Source organism: Bombus vancouverensis, chromosome 8 (genome assembly GCF_051014615.1).
Source record: "Bombus vancouverensis nearcticus chromosome 8, iyBomVanc1_principal, whole genome shotgun sequence".
NCBI classification, from domain to species: Eukaryota; Metazoa; Arthropoda; class Insecta; order Hymenoptera; family Apidae; genus Bombus; species Bombus vancouverensis.
The window spans coordinates 5,782,928-5,806,007 of record NC_134918.1 but is presented as its reverse complement, the minus strand read 5'-3'; the positions used below and the strand labels follow the sequence as shown (position 1 = coordinate 5,806,007).

At 36.1% G+C, this 23,080-nt stretch overlaps 1 protein-coding gene across 3 annotated transcripts in view; it reads left to right on the top strand.

The window, feature by feature from the left end:
- Positions 1 to 23,080, top strand: part of LOC117164860 (rap guanine nucleotide exchange factor 2) — a 249,658-nt gene that overhangs the window by 51,318 nt on the left and 175,260 nt on the right. For 2 of the 3 annotated variants that reach the window (XM_076621124.1, XM_033348263.2), the window contains exons 3-4: positions 12,760 to 12,887; positions 14,482 to 14,565. In XM_076621124.1, coding sequence (XP_076477239.1) covers positions 12,760 to 12,887; positions 14,482 to 14,565 — 212 coding nt within the window. Of the gene's footprint in view, positions 1 to 12,759; positions 12,888 to 14,481; positions 14,566 to 18,893; positions 21,952 to 23,080 lie in introns of those variants that run through there. The other variant, XM_033348268.2, reaches the window with a different exon arrangement.

Genomic DNA, 23,080 nt, shown 5'->3' with positions numbered 1-23,080 from the left:
AAAAAAGAAAAAAATTGGCAACGAGCCAATACAAATCGTTACATCGACAAAGAAGTAATCGAATTTAAATGACTGCCTTTTAGGCTTGTAAATGTCTTTTATGTCATTTTCCATCGAATATAAACTCGTACGCGCAATACATCGTTTGGAAACATAACCACGGGTAGTTCGTTTTTCTCTGATTGTTAATCAAGTGTTCTCTTTGTTCGAACGTTTCCTGCTTGAGATGGAAGGGAATTTTTGTACAATGTTTTGGTGGAGGATAGAGAATATTTACAGATGAGTTATACGATGTGGAACGCGTTATGTTACACGATACGGAACTTGCACGGAAATTCTGTTATATAGAAAATATCCAGTAAAATGATTTTAAATATACAGTGAGAAAGGTACGAATATTGTTATGATCTGCCTGTGTGTTCAAAATTTTATTTTTGAAGAATGTTTATGAAATCTAAAATTTTTGTAGAACATGGTGCGTTCTATGTGTACACACGAAAGTTCCGGACAAGAATATTATGCTAGAGTTAATGAAAAACCTACGAAATTTTATTACGCGCGGCTTCATTTTCTACCAAGCGTACGTACAAATTTTTATCTTTTGGAGGATTTTTGTAAAGCATAAAATTTCCTAGGACAGGTGAAACGAGAGAAAATCCACGACAAGAATTTCACTTTAATTTAAAAGAAGCGGACATTGACGACAAAAATTGTACTGTAGAACCAATAAAAAAATCTACGGAGTTTTATTATGCGTATAAAATTTTATTTTTGGAGAATTCAGAACTGCCAAGTTGCAGAATTGTACTATAGGTACGAGCGGGAAAGAATTTCGCCCTAAACAACGTATACTTGGCATCAGAAAGTAGTGTCTCTAAGCAGTTACAACGGCGTTTCTATTTTCACCCAAAGGACCTACTTTACTCTCGGGTAAATTTATCCAACTAATTTCCATAGTGAAATAGTTTAAATTTCTTCGAATATCTCTTCAACATCTCGGTTGCACTGTGGTCTCCTTATCTCCTAGTGTATCAGAATTTATCTTTAATGGGCGAAACATAATATTGAGGAATGGCTTGTTCTCAAAATATTTAACTTTCCTTCTATTAATCTTCCTTATCACTGGACCATAGTTCTCATTTAAACAGATAAAAGATAACTATGAAAGATTACGTGTTCTCAAATATTTAATCACTTTCCATTTAATTTCTTTTATTTGCTGTCGTACCGAAGCTTCGCTCAAACAATAAAAAAGGCAACCGCAATTATTTAATTATTTAATTCTTTTTGCCCATTATTATCCCGACATTTTCCTTAATTCCCCAAAACGCGTTAAAATTATATTTACAAGAAACCATCTATTTCCAAGCGTTTAGATTGAAGTTAGAGACTCCAATCAACAACAATCTCTCTTTTCATAAAGAAACAAAATTCCGCTTGCGAAATCCTCGTCGATTGTTTAAATAATGAAATTAGAAAGAAATTCGTAGAATAGCGAGTCCCTCTGAATATTTAATCACCTTTCATCTCCGGTCGCGTGACCGGCATAATATCGATCGTTGTCGTCAGGGGCCAATTAAGAAAAATCCCTGAGTCACGGATTTTCATGAAAAACTTGTCGAATTCCATGGCGCGAACGCTTCCCAGACGTCCTTCTGCGCCCTTCGTTATTTTCGTACTAATTTGCGAACCGCACGATCTGCGAGGCGAGCGTAGAATGACGGCCGTGTGCAGAGTCGCGCGTGTACCAAGGCAAAGCATGGCTAAATAGGGAAACGTCGAAAATTCAGGGAAACGACCGCGATTTCCAGTACAATGAAAGTCTCAGATATTGTGCGAGATATCGATCCGGACCGTAGCCGCGCAGTAGTTTTAAACAAATAATGGCGTCTCTACCGACGTCCTCGATCGCTGAGGATATAATTGACAGGTTTTTCTCTTTTTCTCTGTTCTTTTCTTCTTTCTCGCTTCTTCTTTATATTTGTATATTTTCTTTTTTCATTGCATTCAACTTGTTTTATTCGCGGAAACAGCGGGAACGAGTCTTTGAAATTTCATTCTTGCGGAAACGATTGACGCGATGGAAGCGTTTCGCGCTTCTCGATGCGTGCTCTCTATTATACACAGATGTCTGTCGTTAACAAAACTGTCCAACTTTATTATCTTTCTTCGTGCGTTTGTTCTGTTCGGTTGTAAATGCCATCGATCGCGTCCACGTAGAAAAAGAAGCGTGGAACGTTCCACGATGAGTTATGGATGAGCTGAGTTTTCATTGTCTCGCGTTTTATTTCGGTGAAAGCATCGTTTCTTCTTGTTTCCGTGGTGGGTTCCACGATCGTTGATTTTATCACCGTAGGTATTTAGCATTTGGAGGGAAAGAAGAGTTTGTGCTTTTGTTGAAAATTCACAAGGATCCACATTTTTTTAAACGTTACGCTTGATACATATACTGTTATGTTTTTTGGATCATCTTTAATTTACTCGAGTTCTTGTAAGTTCGAAGAAATATCAATGACAAGAATCATTGTTAGTACGCGTGGTTTTTTATATTAATATACAAATTAGTTACAGAAATAGCAAATATAGCAAACACAGGAAATACGATAAAACATAAAGAATTTTCCTCGATGCATTTGCTCCTACTTTATAATGCAGAAGAATCGTATCCTTCCAGATCAAATTCCCTTGAGAGATCCTTATCGGTGTCACAAATCAAAATCATATGATAAAATAAAATTTACGTTATAACATTTTTTTTTTTTTTTTTTTTTGAGGGGGGAATGCAGCCATCATTTAAATATTACGCATCATCTAAAGTTTACGATGGTAGCCAATAAAGTATTATCCAATAAAATTCAAGGAACTTTCGTCCAAATACCAAAACATGTGTAAACGTATATTTCTTTTTTCTCCGTGATGGTTGAAATTTTTTATTTCGATAGACTGGTCGCGTTTAGTTCGTTTTTGGTACGTGCATGTTCGATTTCAAGCATATGTATGTAGCTATACCGGATCATGGGAAGGAGAGAAAAAACAAACGAGAATATGAGTTCAGTAGCTGGTAACAAATATTTAGAAAGTTGAAGAGCAATATTCCGAAGCGACCGTGCGTACGACGTATGAGCGATTAAAAGAATGAGTGTACTGTGTTTTGTCCCTAGAACAATTCATTCGCGTTGAAACGTGTACACAGATCGTCTGAGAACGTTTTCTCCCTTTTTTTTCTAGCATTATTCCACGAGCTAAGCGTACGATCGACATTTTTCCTGAAACGAAAGGCTTATTCATGACAGCGAGTGTAAAGATGAGTTTCGAATAATATCTAGGTTACTTGCCCTTTCATTTACCTCGCAAACTCCCTTTGAAAATATTTTGTTATTATTTTTTAAGGTCCATTATCTTCCGGGAAATTTTAGATACAAAAGCATGTTACGTACGTTAATGATGTCTGCTTCCCACATTTATACTTTGAAATTAGGTTTGGCTATTGTTCCCAATAATTTATTTCTGTGGATATTTTAGTTGTTCCTGTTTGTATAAAAATGATAATTTACGCTATAATTTTTTCATCAGCATATATTTTTTTAAACAGAAAGATCAGTTCTACGACCAGTTCTTTCTTAAATGATAATGTACGTGGAATTTTTTCTATCCAGTTTTCCACATAGAGTTTCACCCTTTTCAGTAATTTGTCGAAAAACTCGTATCACGCATATAATATAATGCATATGGTAATTAGAGAAGTTCGTTATAATTACTACTTTATTGTAATTACTTGCTATTAGTTAATGTGCATTTAAATAAACTATTACGAATATAGAAAATAATTCAACAGTTTTCCGTGCTGCATTTAAATGATCGTTAGAGCAATTTGACAGACCTTCCCTCCTTTTAAATTGAGCTTAATTAAATGTTCCTTGATTCAGATTGTCGATTTGTTCCGTGATAGTGCTACAGATCTACATCTTTAGCCATACATGGTATACTTGCATTTGCATAGTATACTACTGCTTCTACAAAAATTCTAATTTATGAAATGGAAGTACATGTTTCTTAATAAAACTACTCCCTCAGTGTTTTTTTTTTCTATATCTACCGTGCGACGATTTACTTACCATAACACGTTCACTGTGTACCTTTTGGACGAAATACGCTCGGATAAATTCAGAGGTAAACGTCTGAGATTAAACGCATAATTCTGAATTAGGGTCTAGTGATCTCGTAGCGTTAACAGCAAAACATAATATGTACTCCTACGAAAGAACCATAAATATCCTGCAATTGCAATGTCGTATGATGTCATATGATAGGTGACACAATTTTTTACCAGATCATTATAAATATATTATTTGTTATTTATACAAATAATTGCTAACCATGCAAATTGTTATTTATACAAATTGTCATTCGAAGGTTATCTCGTGTGCTGAGTCGACACACATTTTCACGTAATACACATAATATCGTCGACAATCTAAAAATCACGAGAAAGAATTTTGTAATAATCGTTTACATAACACATTCTGCAAAATCCTATGATATAGAAATGATAAATTCACTTTCGTTTATTACATTTGACATCGTTTAATGAAAATATTAATAAAAGAACATATTACGAAATTTATATAGTACGTTGTATAACACTGTATCTATTTACGATATTATCATTTAATATCCATGACATTTCAAATTTCATCGTTAAATAATTTTCCGATCGATCGAGAAATTCAAGTCAAACTCGTCCCTCGGCTTTCCTTTCGAAAACAGGTTCGAATGCACATATCACGTTCGCGATATCACGAAGCAACTTTTTCAGTAGCAAAAACCACTTTCAACTCGACTCATTTTCCGATTAATATCGAACGAAGCAATGGAATCGATAGGAGGCCGATCACGCCAGGACCCATAGTACGTGTCTACAGTTTCGAACGAATAAAAAACACACACAAAAAAAAAAACAACCCTCGTTGGTCAGATGGAGCAGTCCTAATCCATCTTCATACAGGGAACTGCTCCGTTCCATAATAGATAGAAATTTTGTTTCACCGTTACGATGCTCCCGGAGGGTTGAAATAATTGATATTTACGCGGCTACACGAGGAACCCCTTTTAAAATCTTACGAGACGTCTCGCAACGTGGGTTCATACGATCCGTACGTGAAGGTCGTCCAGTGTTCGCTCCACTTTTCGTAGGAAAGGCGAGCAAAAAAGAGCGAGCCAACGGATCGAGAGGCGAAACGTGGTCGAAACCGCTTCGGAGACCGACAGGCGCCGTACAAAACCTTGATTCGCAAGTTTTCGTGGTTTACAAAGGTATTTACCCTTTGTCAGAACGAGAAACTTCCACCTGACGCTCGTCACGTTGTTATTATTTTCCTGCGTTTAAGGGAGTGTTCTACCATTAGACGCGTTTCTTCGAACCGTTTGTACTTAAAGAACTTAGGCATTTTGTATGCGTACAATTATTTTTGTCCGTGTTTCATTGTAACATGCACAAATTTGAAAAGAAAAACAGAAGAAGAATTTTAGAAAGGCGTACGTTTGTCAAGAATATTTTAGTTACAGGTATTTTCTGTAAGTATTTAATCATGTTTTAGTAAGATGTATAAAATTCAAACGAAAGATAAATGAAAATGGTTTTGAGAAAACAACATTGAAAAATGACCATGTTTTCCAAGTTACCGATATTTGTATTCACAATTTCAAGTAGCCGTTAACACGAAAACTATGAAAGTGGTCAAAATAACTAAGACGAAATTTTTCATAGAAACTTTGTAGGTTTACAACGATACAACGTTTTTAGAGATTTGAGTAATGTAAGAGAAGATGTATGGATAAAAGTTTCTCTTCTTTCATGACACTTTCGTGATTGATTTCTTTGATGCAAGTTATGTATACACTTTAGTTATTGGTAATTTTAACTTTGGAGGTCCGAATACAAAGTTTCTTATGTATATTTTTGAAACTGTATGCTTGGGAAGAATGCGAAAAGACCTATACTATGTCCCGTCTGTGTTAAACAACTTTTATAACATTTGTCTGATGTCTTCTTCTTCTCATGAGGTATTCCATTGTATGATGATATGCGCAGATAGAATATAACAACTGTATATCTCACGCGTGCTAGTAGTTAACGCACACAGCACATCGTCCAAATTAAAATAAAATACTCAGCAGTTACACCTAATTCAGTCCATTTGATTTATAGTTAATTTACAATTCAGTGATTCGATATAACGATATCAACGAAGTGTTAAAATCTGTCACGTTCGCAATTTTCGACAGAGCGAACTTTGGAAATTCGAAAAATTTGCGATATTCCTCGTGGTGCGATCGATACCACGCTCAACTCGAAACAATTGGCGGATCGTGCTTTTTTTGATTGATTAAAAGAGTAAATTGCATTCCTAGTTTCGCGTAAAATTTTTTGTATATTTGAGATAGAACCTGATTTGTTATCTGGAAAGCTCGTGGAATTAATCGAGCAACGACTAAACGAAGATAAAGAAAATGAGATTTTTTATTTTGTAATACGATTTCAGTGGTTAAGAATATAGATGCTTGAATTAGAATTTGTAAAAATTTGTACAAACGTCTGCAATCTGTCTGCCACAAATATAAAAATTTGAATCAAATTGTAAATTTAGTGGGCTGACGTTTACGTTAAAAGAATATCGAGTATCTCTGCCCCAATGTTAAAATTGGAATCAGCGAATTTTCCATCCTTATTTTATCATCTAATTCTCATTGATTTATTCCTAAACGTAGCCGGTTATAATTCACCTAAACTATCTCTCCCTGCAGACTTTACACGATATACTAAGCGGAAAGGAAGTTGAAACGAAAGAAGAGCAGCTTTGTTTTAAATTCAAATGATCTAAATCCTCGACTCGAGGGGAAGTTAAACGCTCTTATCGCGTTTAAGAGCAACTTCTTTATTCCTGGTTACCTGTTTCCGTCCGATTATCTGTCTACCAAGAAACAGTACGATAGTCTGGTAAGAAAAAGTGTCTGTGCAGCATATTTTCTCCCATTGTCTTCCATTTTAACTCGTCCAACCGTCCCAAACCGGGAGTTTGGTTTAGGATTTTTCTGAAATACGCATTTATCTTGTCTTAGGTTGCAGCAAAAACGATAACGTACAAGCCCTCTATGGGGCCCCTTATCTCGACTGGCACCATGGCCAGCGCAGCCGTTACGATACATTAGGAAAGTCGATTTTATGATATTTTTGGAACGGTAATTTCGGGGATTACATAAATCGACGGGCATTACGTTCGATAACCCAGCGTTCTGCAATCTTGCTTTTACAATACACGCGAAACAGAATCAATATTGCTATTCTTGCAATAAGGATTGGTTCGATGGGAAGGTCTTCGAAGAACCGCAGAAAATGCTCGAGTAATTTGTTGCTTGGGATGAAACCTTTCTCGTGATTGGATTTTTAGTAAATTTGTCGATGTTTGACTTTTTTAACGTGTTGCTGATGTTATCGTAGATATCGACGTTTAAGTGATTTTGTAACGAAACTTTTTGTAGTGGAATTTATTATCTTCTTCGTGTATGAACGAATTCTAGCTTCGTTTGGATTAGTCAAGTTATCCGAGTTCGAGGTAATTCGTTTACAGCGTGAACCTGGTTTATTTCACTTGAAATATCTTTTTCAGGTTTCTACGCTTGTTCTTATTACTCGAGTCACTTGAATTAAGTAAAGTATGCTAATTGAGTAAGCCAAAAGGGTGTTCACAAAAGTATACTAACAATAAGAATCTTATATAGATATTTTATTGAAAGGTTTTCATATCGTAAATGGTCACACTCATATCGTAAATTATTGCATAGTATGTCAATAATTCTTGTTCGTTGATCAACGCGTGTTTAAAATATGTTCAAACCAATGTTTGAAAGGTAATTTATTTATTAAAAAATACTAGCGAAGATATTTCTACTGCAAATGAATCGACACGATCAGTACATTGAACACGCTTCGAAGCTAAAAATCAAGCAAGCATTCGCTTCCATTTCGTTTCGTCTAAACTGTAAACGATCCACGAGTTTGCCTATATTTCATTGAACTAATAACGATGATTGTGGCTTGCGTTGCAAACAATCCAGACGAAACGGCGCCACGAAGTTTGCAAGTTGGGATTAAACATGCGTTGGAACAGACGGATCAGTTCGATTAGGGATCTGACGTGATGTTATCACAACATATGTACGTAGAAAACAAAACGAGTAACGTCTGAGCCAGCCTGTGTTATTAAACTCGAAAATGTTAGGGTTGAAGTTGTATGGGATAAAAATTTCAAATTTCACTCATTGAATTTTAAATCTGAAATTTTGTATTTCAAATTTCAATTTTCCAACTTTCAATTTCTCATCCCTAACGCTAATTATCGGGTTCTACATTTCAAAATAGTACTATTTACTACGAAATTCTTATCTACTTAACGTTAGACGAATCAGCAAGCTTCTAAAAGATCGTTTTATGAAAACGCATTAAGTCGCATACTCGTTTGCGATACAATTAGCACGAACTCCATCCAATTACGCTGCCATAGTTAAACGCTTCGTCTGTGTATCCTATCCAAGTTGAGCAACAGAAGTGACGTAACAACATTCAGCATAAAATCCCACGAGTGTTTGTATTGATTGTAACATCGTACAATAAAGTTATACGAGAGAAATAGACGGTTTATTGCCCAAGAGTAAAATTGTAAAAAAAATTACAAAAACGTGAGAGCTTTGTTCACAGTAATTAATTAAGCTCTCTATTTAAAGTATATACAGTAAACAGGATAAACAGGATAAGCACTGCCGTATTATCAGCATCGCAGAATTAAACTCTGCATTAAATCATAGTTTATATTACATACTTTAATTAAACTGTATATTAATACCATAGAATTTTTATTAATCCCTATATTAATATGTGAAAATGAGATATTAAAAGTGAGCTATAGATTTCCGTAGAGATCCCTATCTCATTCGGTACATGACAATTTTATTTATTAAAAATTGAAATTACCAAACTCCTTTTAAGTTTTCTTTTATATGAATATGATTCTACCTGTTTTATCATCATCGTGCAATTTTAATTATAATTATTTATATATAGTATATACGTGGAAAAATATATTACGCAGGCTATTTATTTTAATGTTATATCACTAATTCTTTATATGTTTAACTCAAATGCTGGAAATTGTAAGATTCTTCGCTACGCTGTAACAATCAAATGAAAATTCAAAATTCTGCTCTCGAAATCGAGTTAAGAGTTAACTTCAACGATAATATCACGGAATTCTTACTAAACTCAACACTAATATCAGAAAGAAAATTCTTACTGAACTCTGTTACATACTCGTGTCAAATAATTGTTATGAAACCCTATGGCAATATGAATTAATATCGAAAAATTCTTTCTAAATTTATTAAATATCAGTATGTCAGAATTCTTGCAGAACTTTCATTCATGATATATCGTAAACAACGAGTAATCGCATTACGATCGAAATACACGGAAGATTGTCTAAAGGTTAGAAGGAGAACCTTGGAATATTCCCAGTTCACCAAGGGGATGATCTGAAACTAACGATCTGAGAAGTTGTCTAAATTGCTCGTTCGTTAAATTGCGTTCGTAGAAGAGGATGCAACCTTCTCGGCCCTGATAAGACGCCGCGCGGCCTTAATCACGTAACATCGATTATCGCGAAAGTCGATGCACGTTATAATACACGTCGCGCGTTGCGGCTCTAATTATCGTAACGACCACCGCCCTTTTCCACAAATCAACTACGGAATATTGTTAGTAAAATTATACACGCGTAAAACGTACAAAATTATAGGGTTGTTTGAAAAATTCGTAGCATCTTTTCTTTTCTTTTTCTTTTTACCGAAGCAATTGGAATTTCTATATGAATATTATTTTGCAGTACATGGTACGTTATATGTCGTCAAACAAATTACGATTACAATTAGAATATGTTTCACGTTTTACGAATTATGTATTATCCAATTGTCTTATCCAATGTAAAATTGTAAAATTATAACAGAGGAATCTATGATCTACGACTCGTCGTTCGTCCATTTATTAATATTATTGGTTCGAGTAATAAATTCGTCCTATACTAGCATATACATTTAGAAGGGATCATAAAAATTGTTTGAAAAACGTGAAGACACGTATATCGTCTTTGCTAAAAGATATGCATACACGTACTATTTATAGAATAAATATTTTCCTTTTGGTTAAATATGTATAAAAGAAGTCAATTCGCTAATTCACCTTCGTTGTTCGAATTTGAAAGTCACATCGATGAAAGTTTCTCGGCTCTTGCTTATGGAAAGTCGATCGACCAGTCTCCTCTGCTCGTCTCATCAGCAAATCAAGCGTGGAAATTGAATCCTTGCTCCTTTTCGATCCCTTGCATCGTCGATCCACGCTTCGTCTCCTTCTATGTTCAATTATCGAACAAGAGGATTCTTTTTGTACTCGATCATTACATTTTGCGAATGTTACTTTTCTGATAATTTCAAGGACACGAAATATAAGCCAGTTGTAATTTATTTTTCGTTTTTGTCGTATGTTTCCGAGAACAATACACGGACCCCACAATACGCTCGGCTATTACGCCCTCACCGGAAGTACATTCAACTATATTAACTTTTCGACCGACTTTAATTACGCCCCGTTGAATGCAACTCGTGGGAAACGTATTGCGCGAATAGAAAATCGCCTGAAATCTGGACTTTTGATGGAATTTGTCGTCGCACACTGTACCTCGTGCAATTGAGACAAACTGCGACACGCTTGCATTGCCATATTCTAAACAGTTAGATTTGGAGAAAATGTAAGGAAAGATGGAAACATACGAAACGAAACACGTTATAGAATGAATATTGGCGCAGGCTCGCGAAAGCGTTCGAACGCTTGTGGATATCTTTTATGATTATATTATGCATGTTACACGAAATAGTTTGAAATTTCATTAGCACTGTTATGAGACTGGATTATCATGATTACATGCATAAAGTTTTGTACAAGTCTGAAAATACATATAGAAATTATAAAATATTAAGAATCATATTAACAAACCTGAGTATTTAGTGAAACTATACTAACGCTTGTTGTACAATTTAAGATGATTATTCATTCTGTATACTAACTTCTTACTAAATTATGTTTGCAATAAATTTGTTGTAATTTCTATGTACATTTTAGAATTGTTTTCAATTTTGATTAATATAACGATGGCAGTCGTGTCTCATGATAATGCTTAGGAAATTCCAAAATGTTTTATATGATAAAGATGCGCAAATGTCTTAATACGTTCCAATGTCTATAGAAAAATATAGTTGTTTAATTAATCCAAATATATCCTACGTAGAATTTCACTAATTTAAGCATGGGATAAAAAACTAAAAGTACAGGTTTCCATAAAGAAAATCATGCTACTGGTCTTTCAAACGCTCCGTTGCATAAAATTAATTCCAGTTGCATATGGCACCTTGTACACGAAGCTACAGAGTGAATTAGTTTACCTTCAAAATGGTTGAATGCGCAGTACAAGTTTTTCCAAGCGTTTTGTAAAATTTATATTTTCTATCAGAGCAACGATATATAATAATAGTAAAGAGCAATATAAAATAATAATAATAAATAATAAAGAGCAATAATGATAAAATGCACTGTTTTTTCTTTTAAAGTTGGAGCGCAAAAAATTATAAACAATTTACATTTTTCCAATTCTTTTCTAATGTCAGTAAATCTACTTTGAGTAAAAATATCTACGTTGCACATTCATAAACAAAGATGATTTAAAAAAGACAAATATATATAATCAATCTATGTATATTAAATAATTTTGATCTGGACGTTGCCAGTGTAAATAATTATCTACAAAAGCATATAAAGATTAAAACAAATAAATATATTTAATTGACATTTAGTATAAAAAAAAGGAGAAAAAGGAAGAGAAGAACGTTGAGAAAAAAAGATCACTTTATTGAATTTGCTCCGTCGTGTCAACGCGGTTAATAAGCACTGTTCGGATGATCAATTTGGATAACGATAGCATAGAGATCATAGTATACGATAACAGGGCACATTAGGGTCGCATTAGAGGCAATTGCGTTGGCGCGCGCCTCGTTCGAGTTTGTAAATTGCTTCGCTCCTACCACCGATAGGTTGATCACGACCTGTAAATTCAAATGCTACACTTCTGACAAGTACGCTTGCGCGAGAACTTTATAAACACGGTAATTCAGCTTGGAAGAAGCTCTTTCACAGTTTCTGAATGTGAAATGCTTCGAGTTTGTACTGCAAACATTGTTCGAATAAATATGATATTTCAATCCGTTCAGAGGTTTTCCGGTGATAAGCATTTAAAAGGTTGAGATTGTAAAAAGTTTCGAAATATTGATTTATAAACCTTTTTAGAATTGTTTTATTATGTATAGTGTATTTTATGATCGAAATATATCGCATGTTTTTTTTTCTTGATACGTAGTATTTATGTTTTATTTCATAAAATTCGCTACACGTAATAAAACAGTCAAGGAAAAAGATCGGACAACTCATATTTTTGCTCAAATTTTTTACAGTTTTACATGTTGATATTTTCTATATCGGATCAATTTGTTTAATAAAAATTTATCGTAATTATCTGTTAAATAAAATTGTTATTTATACTTTCGTATATAACACAATTCTATTTGTTTCTTGTACTTTATATATTGCTATTTTTTCTATTTTAGGATCTGCAGATCATATACTATGGTCTGCTGGGTCTGGAAGCGTTACGGCCGTGCAGAGATTCCATTCTCCGTGGGCTTTGCAAAATTGTACGATACGAACGACACCATGCGAATCACGTACTCTATTAGTAAGTTCTATTTCATTCTGTATGTCGTTACGTTTCACATCGAGACTATTTTCGAATTCAGTACATACCTACGTGTGATAGTAATAACAATTTTTTGAATTGGCGCTCGTACTGATCTCGCGGAATTATTTTGTACTTTTGTCGTAGAAAAGTTCTCTACGTTATCTGAAATACGTATACATATGTCGTGATAAAAATGTAGTAGAAAATTTCATTATCGACAGCTTTTTTATACATACATGTTCGATACTGTTTTATCGACGGGTTTCTTTCTTACCTCTGGTAGTAAACTAGAGTCCGTAGAAACAGATCAGAGATGTCACTAGATATTGCGACGTTTAGTCATTTCCCGCGGTTTTAATGAACGACCTGGACGTGTTGGTTAGTGAAAGGGAAACATATTTTACCTCTGAGGGAAAAGAATATAATGCAACAAGATTTTCTAGTAAGTAGACCGAGCGTCTCACTTAGATCTTGAATTTGTATTAAGATAAAGTTAAAAAATATAAAACACTGGTATTAATAATACTTTGAAACGCAGATATCTTACGAATCCATCGTATTGAGTGCTCTACCATATTTCATTTCAATATAACGACAAAAGTACATGCAAATTATATATTTAATTCTTAATTCGGTTAGTCATAGTATAATTTTTTAAATATTTGTTCAGTAAACTGCTGTTCCTATAAATATACGTATAATCTTGGGAAGTTGTACGGTTTATGTTTCATAAGAAAATTTGTTTACTTGACTGTCAAGATGGCGGTAGCGTACGTTTGATATTTCCGCAATTTATAAATGGTAATATGTTTCTTGTTTTGCTTAAATCTAACTTATTTCTGTATAAAAAGATTATCGAAAACAAGTTCTATGAATAAATTTGTAGTTTAGATAAATTAATTATTATTATGTGACATAAACATTTTATCGATATATAATAATCCATACACTTATCCATCTTCACTTATGCACTTCATCCATACACTTATGAATGCGAGGAATGCATTTACCACGAATAACGATGTATTTTATGATTACGAATAACAAGTCTAGTTTTTGCATTTATAAAGTTAGCTACTTGATACTTTCTGAGTCGCGAACTTCCGGTACGTGCAGTCACTTACAGAAACGAGAATTTCACGATTAATTGATGATTATTATTGTCTCGTTATTGCAAAAAGAAACTTTTTCACTTCTCGATTACTTAATACACTCAAATTTTACGTGTATTTTCAACTTCGAAATATATTCATATACAGTTTTTTTCAACTTTTATTTCTTCGCGATTTACAATAAATTTCCTTTAGATGAAGACATACGGTAGACGTAATGACAAATAATTTTAGCGATTTAGAGTGTATTTAGGGTGGATTATCTAATTTTACTGTATATCTTATATTCTACGCAATAAAGATCGTTAACGGTATTTATCGTGTAAAGTATAGAATATAAAATAAATTCAAGTAATCTACCTTAAATTTAATCCAAACTATAACGATATGCTTATGTACGACTTAAATCTACATTTGATTAAAATAAATTCTCATAGTAGCAAGTGAGTAAAATAAAATATAATTCGAACCATTTTCAGTACCGGCGAATTGGCCACAAGCTGGTACATACTACTGTCCGGTTCTGTGTTCATCGATGGCTCGATGTTCCTGCCTCGTTCAAGGTAAGAAAATCTCCACATCGTCATCATTTTTAACTTGTTTTCCAGTCTCTCGTACACAATCTCGAACCTCGTACAATAATATCTTCCCTTTTATTTATTATTCTTCGATATTTGCTTGTCAATTTTATCCCTTATAATCACACGCAAAACGAAATAGAAAAGTAGTGAATTTCGTGTCGAACAAACGACTATGCTTGATTTATTTAAACGGCTTCCGGCTCGGTTGATTTGCCTTAATTTCACATAAGATTTACATTGCAAATGCAACACTCGTAACTCTCGGTACGCGATAAATTCACGTGACTGTGTTTTGGAACGCACCGACGACGACGACCATAAATCTCTGTTATTGTAATCATAATTCAACATTTGTAATTTCATCCGTGGACTTCATCGCGCGTCCATAATAAATCGCCCCTGAAAATCACCTCGTAGATCCAGTCATCAACCGATCGTCTGGCTTATAGCAATTAGGTGGGATTTCCATTGTAATACACGATTGATCGTATACTTTGATATTTTTCGTGCCAATTTCTTTATTCTTGTTGGATCTATTCAATTTATTTTACAATTGGTAAATCAACAAGATTTATTAAGAAAATTATTAGAAATATTTCGTACAACCTTCTATCTTTTTTTCCTGTACTAAATTTAAGTATCGATTAAATTTTATATTTATAAAAAGAATATCATTATTTAACAATGTTATAAGTCTAACGTTATAATAATACGATATAGTTTTATGGTACGATGATAAGGTATAACAACTGGACTAAGACACTACGTGTGTATTTCACGTGATATCCCTCCAGTCACGTTTATTTCTTTCCTATTTCTGTTTTCTCTTGTTTTCAATATCATAGCCATACCGAATTCGTTTTACGCGAAGAAGCTGCCGAGATAGAAATCGATCGTGGCACGTATATCTATGGAGACTTTGTACGTGTACCGGGTGTACGAAAAATATATACGATTTTTATGGAATTTTTCATGTCGTTTACATTAATAATTGTTCGAAAACATTCATAGTGTAAGAGGTATGCTAGTGCTGGTAATTTTAGATATTTAGAGTTTGGGTTATTACTGAATTATTGATTCTACTACAGCAAGTGTATAATTAATAGCACTCAATTTTGTGAACTTATATTGTCGCCGATTAAATTTATGCGTATTAATTTCTTTCTTACATTAGGTTGAACCTTTTTTTATGAAACTGTGTAAGAAGATGACAAAAGTTGTAGGATACGAAGAAAGATATATCACTGATTATTTACTGATAATTATTACTAGATAGTTGTTCATTTTTATCCAATTTTACGAAAGGAAGATTGGAAGCATGATATAATATGTAGATTACATGGAGTAACCGATTACATTGCAATCTGTTATTTTCAATATTAATCCGTATTTCGTAAATATTTGGAAAAACATCTTCTAACTCTAAGTATCTCACGCGTGTATACATCTATGTAATGTTATCTGCTATAAAATCCACTATATACCGTAATTATCTCATCCAGCATTATACACAGCATGTATGAAAAAAATTGCAGAACTAGTAGTAACCTCAATCCTCTGCAACCCAGTTTTCATTTGCTTGTTTCACAGAGAAGTTATCTGCAATTAATTACTATTTTTCACTTTTAATGGAAGAACTAACAACTGATAATTATTATAAATGCATCGCGTGACAACATAGCAATGGTAGATTTCACGATAACGAAGATATAAAATGATATTTAAAAAACATAGACGAATGAATGTATGAGCTTGTAGTCATACGGTGGTACAGAGGATTGATACGAGATATTTGTAGGACGCAAATATGGGTTGCAATACGAGACAGATTTTGCAACTTCGCGATCACAGTGTATATCACACATACGCGAGGCAAGCTCATAAATCGTTCTGTACCAGGGTTACGGTCGCAGTTTTCTCTCTTTGTGTCCCTCGAACCACGGAAATTCTCATTAATCGTGTAACCTCGTTCCTTCATGGTGTAGGTACGTCGGGACATATTATTGCGGCGAATGTATTAGATAATCTACTTTTAATGAAATTCAATCACTGTGAGAAGAAAAAGCAAATTTTCACTGCGTTAGTTTAACGCGTGCCTCTTCTATTTGTTTGCCTTGGATGCACTTCGGGGATCTAGGTTTGCTTACTTTCTTCGAATAATTGACGTTAAGAGAACAAAAGGATTGCTTATAAAAATTTTAAAGAATATCGTATCGTTTAAAAATAAATTTTAATTTTTGTACCAGTTTTCATATAGAGAGATACATTATAATAATGATAAATACGTTATTATAAAACAAAGAACATTATATATTTAGGTATTCTCGTTCAACCGAGACTCTATACCCAAGATCTATTGCATCGTGAATTTCATCATCCTCCATTTCTCTTGTTTTACTCCGATATAAGAATCATCAGAGTGTGCTCAATTTTTTACCATTTCTTTTTACACCAAACTTGTCCAATTCTCACCGCAATTGGCATCGATACCCGAGTGGAAACATTCTCTTTCGTACTCATTCTACCTTGAACATTTTCGCGCTAGATTTCGTATTCCGTCTACTCGTCGAGACACTTTTACAAAACGTCGACGCGAAGCCCACGTGCGATTGCGAGTTCGCGCTTCACGGTTTCTACTCTCCCATGGACGTAAACAGAAAAATTTGCCCACTAACCACGGGTGTGGCTACGTTTTAAGTATTCCGTCTCTCTGTACTCTCGCCGCCTCTCTGCAGCTACCTCTCTTTATTTCCTTCTGCCTCGTGTTCCTCTTTTGTTACTCTTTAATGTACTCCTATTCTGTCTTCCCCTCCATATGTCATCCGTCTCACTTTGCCCTGCCCCCTTTCTCTCCACGTTAAAGTACTTTTACCAGTACGCTACCTTCCCTTCTAACTCTTTGCTCCGATTCTTTCTCCTATCTCCGTTCTTCTTCCTTGCTCATCGAATATACATGTATCTTCCTTCTTCCTTATTTTTCGTACGCTCCTCTCGCGCCCATTCACTTGCTCACTTTCTCTCGTGTCATTCGTCTCACTCGCGCCAACGTCACCTAGTGTACATTTACTCACTCCACATTCTTTCTCGTACGCTTACTCACTCGCACCGTTTCTTTCATGGCGCTACCGTCTTTATTCGACTCACTCGATAAGCGTGTTCTCTCGCTCCACGCAATCTTCCCTCCTCTACTCGGCTCTGCCATCTCGTAATCGTGCCGAGAATTTACGAACCAAGCCGAGTTGAGCGCTGTCTAAGTGTATCGAAGGACAGCGATATAGGAAGATGCGTGCAGGCGAGAAGGATAGCTATAGAAGTTAGCGAACAGAGAGTGATTCTCTGGAGCGACAAGGAGGAATATAGAGAGTAACGTAGAGTGCAGTGGAGAAAGACGGAGTAAAATAGAGAGAGAGAGAGAGAGACACTTCGATCGCAGGGCTGTAGCAAGCATCGAAACTTTTGACTCCCTTGGTAGATAGATTTTCATTATTTCGTTCCAAAGGGATTACGAGAAGTTTGATTCACAATGGAAAATGTCATTAATCTTTGAATATATAAGAGAGTTTCGTATTAAGAAGGAAATTATTTTGAAAAGAAGAATTCATTTAATCAAACGGAAATTTGTATCTGTATAATTATCGATTTTTAGGTTGCTTTTAACGATACAATTGTGGCAGCGAAGATTGTTTCGAGTAATTTTCGTTATTACAATCGTCCGAAGCAACGAAGAAACAAATCTTAACACAGAAACGTGCGAACTTCCTCCCGATTCACAAAGAAAATATCCACTCTTAAACATTCTCCAGTCGAAACATCTAGTTCACCGTATAAATTAATTCTTAACAAGAATCTCTGTCAAAGAGAAATCTAAAGGAAATGTTCTTCCGATTATCTCGTCGCTAAATATTTCATTCTTAGTTCTTGATATTCGATAAACATCGAAACCATCTCTTTACGCGGTTTCAAATTTCCCTCTCGTTTGAATCTCGTCGCATAAATCATCCGCCAGTCAACCCTTCTTCCGCACGATACGATCGAAGTCACAGTTACCTCTCGATAACTAGATTTTTTAGAAGATCCGCCATCCCTGCACGTTTTACCATAACAAGAAACATGGACGGGACAAATAAAACTGAAAACGAACCCCCATCGATTTTCACGCCGGGGAACCCCCTCTATAGGCCGGCTCGCGTGGCACGCTCACGAGGGACACACCGGTGGCCACGAGACACTGGGTACAACACTGAAAGCGTACAAGAGAGAAAGAAGGGGGGCCTCACCTACCGAGAGAGACTCCAGTTCCAGTCTTCTCGAGTATATCGTGGTGGTTGGCGAGTGTTGCGATTAATACCGACTGCACCCGCGAATCGCATTCCAATCCCGGCGATTCCCATCCGCGTTTCCAGAAGAACTACGTTACCACACATGGACATGTAGCGTGTGTTGGTTAAAAATCATAAACGGAACCGTATACGAAACGATATAAAAAAGAGAGGGAAAATGAAAAAGAAAGAATAACAGAACGATTCTGGTAAAGTAAATGGAAAGTCGCGAGGTGTTGAATAACCGCACATGGGAAATTAAAATCAACGTATAAAGCGCTATAAAAGGAAGAAAAATAAACGACGTTAAGGATTTTGATAAAATTAATCGAGAATCGAGAGGAATTACGTTATCGCTCGTGGACGTGTAGCGCGTGTTCGTTAGAAATCGATATTTAAAAGGAAAAATAGGGAAGAGTAAAAGATAAAAGGATTCGGCTAAAATAAATTCAGATCCGAGAGGTACCATGTACTGCACGTGTAGCGTATGTCGTTATAAATTGTCGTATACGAAACTTTGTAAGAATTAGAAAAATACGGAACGTCCGAGAAAAGAAGAAGAATAAGAAGAGATAAAAAGTAAGAAGGTAAATCGAAAAAATAAACGGAATCGAAGTACGCGTCAAAATTGTTGCGTACAAGCTCGAGAAGAGTGTGTTTATACAGCGTCTGTCCGATGGTCAGTAGTGCACGCGTGTTCACCGGTGTCTGTCATCCGATGCAGCGTGTCTTAACGATCGATTTTCGGGATAAGAAAGAAAAGAGCGTGGCCTTTCCGACACTGCACGTGCGCGCCGCCTTCTCTCTCGCTCTTCTGGCGGATCCTCTTTTCACAGCATTCGAGAGGCGTGAGTAAAACAACAGCGGCGAGCGCGTACCCTTGGACCTCTGTACACGCACGTCGGATGCACTGGCTTCCTCGCACCTCGTCGCACTGACGCAATTGCCCTCCCGCTGGGCGAATCGTCGTCGATCTCGAAAGGCCGTCGTGTCTGCGTAAAGATCACGCACTGTTGTCCGTGAACCAGACAAGTCTTCTCCTCTGTATTCTTCCGAGTCGAGTTGATCTTTTAGTCTACGAAGACAGATTTGAGGAAATTTCCTTGGATTCCTTGAATCTTTGGACATCGTGGAAAATCGTTGACTACGTCGTATAGAAAGAAGGAAGATAACGTAAAGAATTTGTGGACTATCGATAGATTCTTCGAACTCTGCCGAATTGTGTGTGATCGATAGATTCTTCGAATTCCTCGAATCTTTGGATTATTGAGAAATTATTGTTCCCGACAAGATATAGTGGAGCGTCGTTCATAATTCCGTTTGATCCAGAGACATTCGATCGGCGAGAAGGTTTTACGTGCAGGACTCACCCTCCAGTCCATGAATCATCAGCACCGTGGAAAATAAGAAAAGAGACGGATATCGATAGATTCTCTCTTCTCGTTTCTATCGAAAGATATCGCACAATCTAAACCGAGGACGATTATCCAAATTATCGAACAATTCTCGTAAACAATTTACGGTGGAAAAGTCATTCGCGGCCCGTTCTTAATTCGAGAGAAGATCGTTCGACGGTAGAAAATCAATCCATCGATCTTGACAACAAACTCTACGTCCATCTTATAGTGCAAAATCATTCCTTCTCCTACCCAATTATAGAAAGTCAAATGATCCGTTGTATTGGGTAAAAAGATCGAAATTACACAGTGGATCGCCATTGAACAATTCGATCGGATAGGAACGACCGAGAATCGAATAATCGCGTACATCGATCTCAAGGAGGATTTCACCGCTCGCCAAAAAGTGGCGCGTAGATCACTGCTTGAAGCGAGCTGGCCGTGGAACTCGTTTGGAGTGGAGCGCGAGCTACGCATACCGAAATCCTGGGGGACCAGTGACCCGTGTGCAAAGGAAAACCGGAGCCAAGACGGGAGCACCCGAGCCTGTCCGTGGCACCCAAGCCTCTCGCCACAGCGCACCCAAGTCTGTCGCTGACCGCTCTGCCTACTTACGAACCTCGAGTGTGGCATCGATGATTGCTTTTCGATCCACGACACGAGAACGAGTCTCACAGAAGGCTTCTGCCTGCTCTTCGTCCGTGTTTACAAGAGCTCACGATCCACTATATACACGGCAAACTTACCTATATCGCCTTTGAATAATTACCTGTTCGCTTTCACCTAAGAAGCGAGTCGAACTTTGCTCAGAGGGAGCCGAAGGTATTCCATAATAAATCTAATAATCGAGCTAACGGCCCGTAGCTGATCGACGAGGGTGCGTCACACGAAGGGATCGTTCGTTTGCCAAAAGGAAACGTGTCTTCGTAGTTAACATTCCAAAGGGACCTTGAAGAGGATCGAACATTCGATTTGTACGGCAGATTGGATTGACGTAAACTGCCGGAGGATCGTCTTTCCAGGATAAAGTTGTCTGGGGATCAGACGCTGTAAAGTGGCACGGAATTTCGCGAAGTTGATACGCTTTCAACGAAAATCCAGAGTACGCAGAGGATTATCGGGAAGTATCGGAAAATTGGAGACGGTGAAAGAGATGTTGGAATGGTTGAAAGTATCGTGAAAGATCGAGGATCTTGAAAACGAGTAATAGTGGAGAGAATATTGTAAGCAACGGTAGTGAGAAAGATTCGGTGAGAAAAATTATGCGTATGGATTCCAGTGACTTGCCGTTGGATTTTGTTTATGACGATTAAATTTCGAATCTTAAATATCAAATAGTCGGATCTACGTAGAATACAAAAATCGTGGGTCATTTGTACGAATCGTGAGAGTCTGGTGGTTATTCGAGTTTGTTGGTAATTGAGACAAAAAATAAGAAGGGTAGAGGGTTAGAACAAGTGGATAAACGTGACGATGTCGTTGGTGTGAAGAATTATTTAACTGATCAGTACGATCGCGTGATTCTCCAGCGTTTCGTTGGACCGTTTTAAAGACAAGGGAACAGCGAGGGAAAAAGCCGGCAAACTGGATGCTCCAGACGGTGCCTCGCCTTCCGCGCCCCCGCCTGACATTACTGTCACCCAGGATGACCGGTGAGAAGCCTTTAATTTAACTTTAACCATATTCTTTATCTCGCCACAATGCGAGACGTTGATGGGCCACCATCGTGTCGCTGCTGTGTTGAATTCTCGTGGTTTTACTCTGTCCGGTGTTTCGCTCGTGTTTCAACTTTTTGTGAATAGCCACGTCGTTGTAAATAATTGGGCAAGCTTTTGTGTGAACTGCTTAGTCACCTATAATTTCCAATTTTAAATTCTTCTTCACACTCCTAATGTTTAAATTGGTTATCATCCGTTATTACGTGTATAATGTTTTAGTTTATTTTCTTAATTCTTTTACGGTCTTCAAATTCGATATCCCTATTCGACTAGATCGCGCTGTGCGTATTTCTTTCATTTATACGATTCGCATCAGGATTCGATGGTAATTGCGTTATATAAAAGGAATTGATATATCTGTCTTCTTAAGTGGTAAATTAAAATAAAATTCTCTTAATTTTTACTTACTTTCCATTTACGTTTTGTTTACATTTCTGAACAAGAAACGAATCGAACGTCTATTCGGCCTATTATGTTAATACACAGAAACAGTTCGTAGAACAATTGGAATTAGTAAATTCTAAAGCGCTAATTGTGTTCTATGGTTATGCAAAACTACAGATCATAATATAGATCCTTAGAAGATCATTCACATCCGTTCCCTCATAAATTATCATACATTTAAAGCTAACTTCCTGGAAAGAAGCTAATTCAGCGTCGTATAGATTTTAGATCGCCACATAGATTATTATTCTGAAATAAGCTATTATTTTTTATCCTCTTAACGTGTTCATTTCGTACGACACGGATCCGACACGTATTCTTAGATTATGTAACTATCGCAAAACTGTGAAAAATTTCGTAATAATTTTTCTAATATAAGATATTTTGTGAACATTTTTTACTGATATACGGTAGTAATTAACGTGCAGGAAATAGACATGGGATCAGTAGCGAGCACGTTAAATATTCTTTACCATCATGGTTCAAATAACGTTAGGATAAAATCACCGATGTGCATCCATAATTCAGAAAATGTCAGAAATATTTTCGATACAGTAGATTGACTTACCGTATTAATTTTATGGGTAACGATATTTCGATGACCTAGTTTATCCAATAT